Source organism: Oryzias melastigma, linkage group LG6 (genome assembly GCF_002922805.2).
Source record: "Oryzias melastigma strain HK-1 linkage group LG6, ASM292280v2, whole genome shotgun sequence".
Taxonomy (NCBI): Eukaryota; Metazoa; Chordata; class Actinopteri; order Beloniformes; family Adrianichthyidae; genus Oryzias; species Oryzias melastigma.
Genome location: NC_050517.1, coordinates 19,735,712 through 19,742,017, shown reverse-complemented (window position 1 = coordinate 19,742,017; position 6,306 = coordinate 19,735,712). Strand labels below are relative to the sequence as shown.

Below are 6,306 nucleotides of genomic sequence, written 5' to 3'. Positions count from 1 at the left end.
AAAAAAAAAAAAAAAAAAAAAAGCAACAACAGAAGCTGTTAACGCTTCGATAATCCAGATGATAGAGAATAAGAGCAAGGCCGAACATTCTGCCAACACCAAAAGCTGTTTGTCTTAATAACAACACGCCGTATCCTGACGGGATGCACTGGAGCGCACGGATGCATTTTCCTCCCGGCAGCTACAAACTGTGGCGCAAAACCCTTAAAGTGTTGTCTGTGAGAGAGGAAGAAAATGTAACCTTGGAGTTCAAAAACCAAAGAACCAACAGCGAACACGACAATAATTGGGAAATATACGGAGGCCCTGAAGTGCAAATCGCATCAACAAATCACTCAAGTTAATTAAAAATCACCACGACAATTAAAAATGCAAAACCAATAATAAAAAAATAACATTATATTTGAGACATCAAACCCAAATAAAAAAACTAAAAAATCTGTAGAAATCAAAATAAAAAATGGAAGGAAATAAAATAAGTAACGGTAAAAGGTGGGTTAGTGGATGATGACGTTTGAGTTTGAAGAAGAGAAGAAGAGTTTTACCCGAATTGTAGTAAAGATTTGATTAGAAAATCACCAAACTTTATACTTATTTTGCCACCCCAGATGACTTCCAGTTGAACAAATGTCATCAGATCAGCTACTTTTTTGATTTCTTATTTTCTTTCATTTTTTAACATTTTATTTTGATTTCTGAAAATTCCTTTTGTTTTCTGAAACATTTCCTTTCTATTTAGTTTCATTTTTATAAATTGTGTTTTTCTTCTTTAGGAACATTTTGTTTTTTGGATTTTTTCAGTTTATATAATTCAACTTTTTTTAATGATTGTTGTGATTTTCAGATATTCACCCTCCCAATCTACCGTACATCTCTGCAGACTCTGTTTTTGGTGTTTTTAACATGTTCTTGCAGCATATTTCTCATGATGGAGGCTTACTTTGCCCACAATTCAGAGGTGAATTTCTAGTGAACTACAGCTGCTCTGCAGAAACTATGTTCTAGAAAACAACACAGGCTTTTGATTTTGGCTAAATATGTCATAATCATAACTAAAAGACCACTGAGAACACTTTTAAAATAGATTAAAAGATGATTGGAGAGGGACTTTAAAGTAAAATCACTGAGCTAAAACTATCCCGATGTGTGGAAAATTTAAACTGACCTCACCTCTTTGCATCAATCAGTTTAGACAACACAGCCCTGCAAAAAAAACATTTCTTTCTCCTTTAAAAGACTGCTTTAAGTGTGGTGCATAAATCACAATCAGACTGGCTCATCGGTTTGCGCGCTCCACAAACAGAGCCGCCTCATGTTTGTAAATGAAATCAGGAGAGCGCCGATGTTTCTCCTCCTGTGCATGCCGAAAACGCTTCAAATGTCAATTTTGTGCATAATCAAGCATTTAATTGCCCTCAGTCTAGTCTTGCTGGAGGATTCAGATTTTACCTCACTGTAAACCTTTTTTTTTAAACGTACAGCTCCTATATTTCCTGTTGGAGGACATCAAAAATGTCAGAGATGTTGTTATTCTAATGTGGTTTATGCAAATTCTCCAAAAAACAGACTGATGTGCAAATGAGTCTCAGCAGCAGCAGCAGCAGCAGCAGCTTTGTGTCAGGCATCTTTTAGGATTTATGTCACCAGGGAGACTTCTATCAATGTAATTTGGAGGAACATAAAAAAGCCCCCACCTGATCACAAAGTCATGAGCGTCGATCTCGGATCCGCAGCTGCTGTTCAGCAGGATCCCAGAGTTTCCCACGATGGCGCAGCGTCTGTGATGTTGGTTTTTCATGGGCGAAACGGTGGGCAGAAGGCGGTAGAGATTTTCGGAGATGTTCGTGGTGCTGTGGCGATCAAACACATAGTGGATGATGTCTCCCGGCTTCAGCGTGCCCTTTAAAATAGAAATGTCTCTTTCTGGGTCAAGGAATTGTAGGATATTTTTCCTGCAAATAGGAGAGAAATTGTTCGATTTTTAGACAAAAAAAAAGAAACAACTTCTCAGTGATGACTGTTAGAGAGAGGAAAATACCTGATGAGGTTGGAGAGCGTCTTATTGAAGGTCCAGGTGTTTAATGAGTGGTTGGCGGTGTTATTGACGCTCGGACCATTAGGATCCTTCAGCGTTTTTATCACAGCAGTCGGATCCGGGTGAGTTGCGGCTTTCCTGAACAACAACAATAGCTGGTATTTACAATAAAGCGCTGACCTTTAAAGTCCGGATCAATACAAGACGAAGGCCTTGTTATTCTTTCCATTCACACGGTGGATTTCTTCCTTTCATTTCTAAATCTATGCGGTTTCGTGTGGAGCTTTCCCTTCTCGTAAAAGGTCTCAGGAAAAAGAAATGAATTCCGTCTTAGATCTCAAATCAGAAATGAGTTTTAGCCCCTTTAGAAACATTTCAACTTTTATAAAAACTCAATCGCTATAACACTCCAATGAAAATTGTGTTTTTATCATGTTCTTGTGGCATTTTCTGACGATGGAGCACATATATAAAGAAAATTAAGCTCCAAATTACATATCTGAGTGTTTCGTTATTTAAATCATTGTGAATCAAGAAAACAGATGTACAAATACCGCTGGATAAGCTTGTAACAGAGAAGTTAATTAGGCGTGCCACAAGCTCCAGCACAATGTATCCACTTGTAAACTAAACGTTTTCCTCATCTGAACTGGAATTTGGATCAAAACTAGCTTCAATATTGCTCGCTTGTATGTAGTAATGTTCGGCCGTGGCTGTAATCAGAATTAAATTACCGGTTTAGGAGAGGATAGCATCTGTAAACATAGTTTTTGTGCAGATTTTGTTCTTTTTATTCCTGCATGAAGCCCAATGAGGCAAATTTCCTTTGTGATTTTGGGCTATAAAAATAAAATTGAATTTAATTAAGGGGCTTTAAGCTAGTGGGAGAGCTCTTTGAGTCCCTCATTCTTGTTAATGAAGAATAAAATAACCAGAATTAAGGCACAATAGTGCCTTCACTTTTGAATAAATTCAAGGATTTTAAGTGTGCCTAATGGATAAAAAAAATACAGTAGAAGTCCATTAATTAGCTCAGATTTAATTTGGTTGGAATTACAAATTTCTGACCGAGATGCACCACAAACAGTTAAATAAACATTTTAAAGTCACTCTTTAATCACTACTACATTTGCAGCACTGAGATGATCCAGTGTGACACACGATGTCTTTTATTTTGAAAGGGAGTCGTGAACAGAAATTACTTATTTAGTAATAGAATTTTCTCTTTATGTGTATCTTTTATTTATGCCAGTTTATTAATATATATGAAAATAGTAACATTAACTTGAATGCAAATCAATGTCTCTATTTTTTAAAGGTTTGTGGCTCCTCCTGGGTTGTGGTTAGGAAATCCACTCCAATGGCTCTTTAAGTGTCAAAGGTCGCTGACCCCTGGTGTAAACAAAGAGATTGTAGCGGTTACATGTTTTTATTTAGCTTTAAACATGTTTCGCTGTGAGCAAACAGGGGATTGTCACTATTGATGGCATGCATTACTATCTATGTTTGAAAACGATTTATTTAGCGTATTCATTTTAGTTATTATTTCCATTTGTGGTGACATTGTTATCATGAAAGCTATGGAAGGAGCTGCTCTGTTTCACCACAGAACTTTCTGTGGAGGTTGAGGATTCTTCTCCATGCGGAGACCCACCTCTCAGTGGTAAAATGATGCTAGCATCACAAGCTAATGAAGGCTAACGTATTAAGCTAACAATCCAGAGTAAAACTATCATTGCAAATCCCAGTTTGCTGGATTCAATGCCAGTTGCAGTCAACCACTGTAGTAAGCCGGTAGATTTTTGACAACCGAAGACAAAACTCCTACAAGCTATGCTAAAGCTAACAACGACTGTCCGTTACAGAATCAAAGATGGGCGGGGCTTTTATACTGGAGCTGTAGAGCATAATAAAGTGAAGCTTCTGAAATGACGTCAGACTTACAGTTGACCACTCACAAATTCAACTGTAATACCTTGTTTCAATCTATAGGGGGCAGCACACCGACGCTTTTAGACTAATTTCAGGAAGTAAACAAGTTTATTTTAATTATATAAATCCCCATTATTAGAGGTAAACTGCTCAAAAAAGGTTAATTTAGTGTTTAGTTACTCTTTAAGCAATGTCACAGCATCTTAACTACAGTTTCATAGCAACATGTGTGAATCTACATGTAACAAATCATCAAAGCGTCATAGCAACAAATGTTTGCGCTATAATATCAAGATATTGAGCTGAGTTAGCACTTAGCATTTCTGCCGCTCTGCAGAAATTATGTCCTAGAAAACGACACAAGTTTTTGTATTTTGCCTAAAAACTGAATATTTATAATTAAAAGACTGCTGGAAAATATTATAAAATAGTTCAAAAGATAATTGGAGTGAGACTTTAACTGACTTTTCCCCAATTTAATCATTTTAAACACAGATTCGTAGGAGCTGTACTGATAAAACACCCCGCTAGAAATCAGTAAATAAAATGTTTGCCCTTTTGACTTTAAATACACAGAAAAATCTGCCATGAATTCTTTTTTGGGGGAAAAAAAAGGCATGTTTTCTGAAACAAAATCTTTAGAACAACCCTCCTGCAGATTATTTTTCGATAACACTTTAAAATAGGTGGTGGAAAATACTGAATAAAATGTTGATAAAGATAGTTCATGCATTTGTTAAATTTGTAATATAGTGTTATGGTCTCAACTTAGATGTTAATGAGTCTTACTAAGTATATTAATGAACTTTAACCGTCTTATTGTGCTAATAAATGTCTTAGTAACACATAAACACATTACTAATGCCTGTTAAAGAATCTTATAAAGTGCTACCTATTTTTCTTGCAGGAAAACATTTTTTTTTCTTGAAACAAGCATCTTTTTACTTTCCTAAGACTCCACTTTTGCAGTCTGCAGACTTTCTTCTCAAAGTTCTGAAACCCTCACCGAGTGACTCATTGTGCTTTCAATGAAAATCGAGCGCTGAGCGACACCAGACTGATAGGATGCGTTTGTGTGAGTGGGTGAGAGGAGAGTATTTCAAACCTGTGGGGTTTTGGGATGAGTTGGTGTAAGTTTATCTTCTTCCGTCCGAGATCTCTGCAGGAAAGAGATTGAATTAGAAATCACTCAGAGGCCTCGGCTTGTTGCGTTTGATGCATTTAAGGGGTAGAGATGATGGAGTGAAGGTAGGAAGCACACATCAGGGGAGGGGGTTTTCGGGAAAACCACAGCGTGGGCCCATTTGGTAATGTAATGACCAGAAATGAAACTGGTCTGCTTTGAAGTGCATATTCGCTATGATTTCACAGAGATGCTGGAGATTGAATGATTTTGCAAACTTGACCTTGGCAACATCTGACAAATGCCTGGAAAACTGGAGCCAGAAAGTCACGTCTGCAGCTTCGCACTGCCTCCAAATCCACCTTTATTAGGCGGCATTAATGCAGAAGCGGAATTGGATCGGGTTGCTCTCCCATGGCAAATCACACACCAGTGTGACCTCATTATAACTGTCAGCCACAGCCGCGTAATTGCATTCAAAACAAAACGCTCTTGCTGAAAGGGAAATGTGAGAAGCTATAGAGGAGGATAAAAATAGTTTATTTATTTCAATCTCTTCACAGTGACAAAAACATTCTTTCTGCGCCTTATATGCTAAATTTAGGGGAGGATTTGGGGCAGGATGTGGGTGCCTCTCATTCCTGCTGCACTGCTCAGCATTTCAAAGTCTCCAAAGTGAGGAAGAGCTGCTCCCTCCTTCACCTGTCCTTCTGCTTCACGCACACTCACAGGGTGGAAATGGATCCCGTCCCGCATGCAAGACTAAAAAAAGAAGGACCGGTGTTTGGAGAGCCAGGATGCTGCTGTGGGAACAGCTGCAAGCGCTGGGAGAGGAGAACAGTTCAAAGCAACTCTTCCTCCTTCTTTATGCTTCAGAAAGTCGTCCATTCTCCCCTCAGATCGGGTTAGATTAGATGAGATCAGGCAGGACAACCTGCTGGACTGCGAACAGAGCGGAGGCGCGTGCAGGATAAATAATGAAGGCTGTACTCACGCGGCTTCTTCCTCTTCTTCCACTTCTGCTATATCGTCAATGATCAGCAGCAGCACCAGCAGCGTTACGAACCCGAACAGGACTGTTCGGAGCACGAGCGGCATGGTGTGGAGGTGCAGAGGAGGGGAGTCCCTCCTTTCTCCTCCTTCCTCCTACATTCTGCTGCCCCCCGATTCCATGAACACCCCGAGAAGCGGATCGGTCATCTTCTTTGTTCTCATC

The 6,306-nt window shown here is 38.9% G+C and overlaps 1 protein-coding gene across 1 annotated transcript in view; it reads right to left on the bottom strand.

Annotated features, from left to right (window-relative positions):
- Nucleotides 1-6,306, bottom strand: part of st8sia2 (ST8 alpha-N-acetyl-neuraminide alpha-2,8-sialyltransferase 2) — a 13,800-nt gene extending 7,494 nt beyond the window's left edge. The window contains exons 1-4 of the mRNA XM_024281838.1: nt 6,085-6,306; nt 5,073-5,126; nt 2,039-2,173; nt 1,695-1,952 (exon numbers count right to left, since the gene is read on the bottom strand). Of these exons, the coding sequence (XP_024137606.1) occupies nt 1,695-1,952; nt 2,039-2,173; nt 5,073-5,126; nt 6,085-6,188 (551 nt within the window). The 5' untranslated portion in view covers nt 6,189-6,306. The remainder of the gene's footprint in view (nt 1-1,694; nt 1,953-2,038; nt 2,174-5,072; nt 5,127-6,084) is intronic.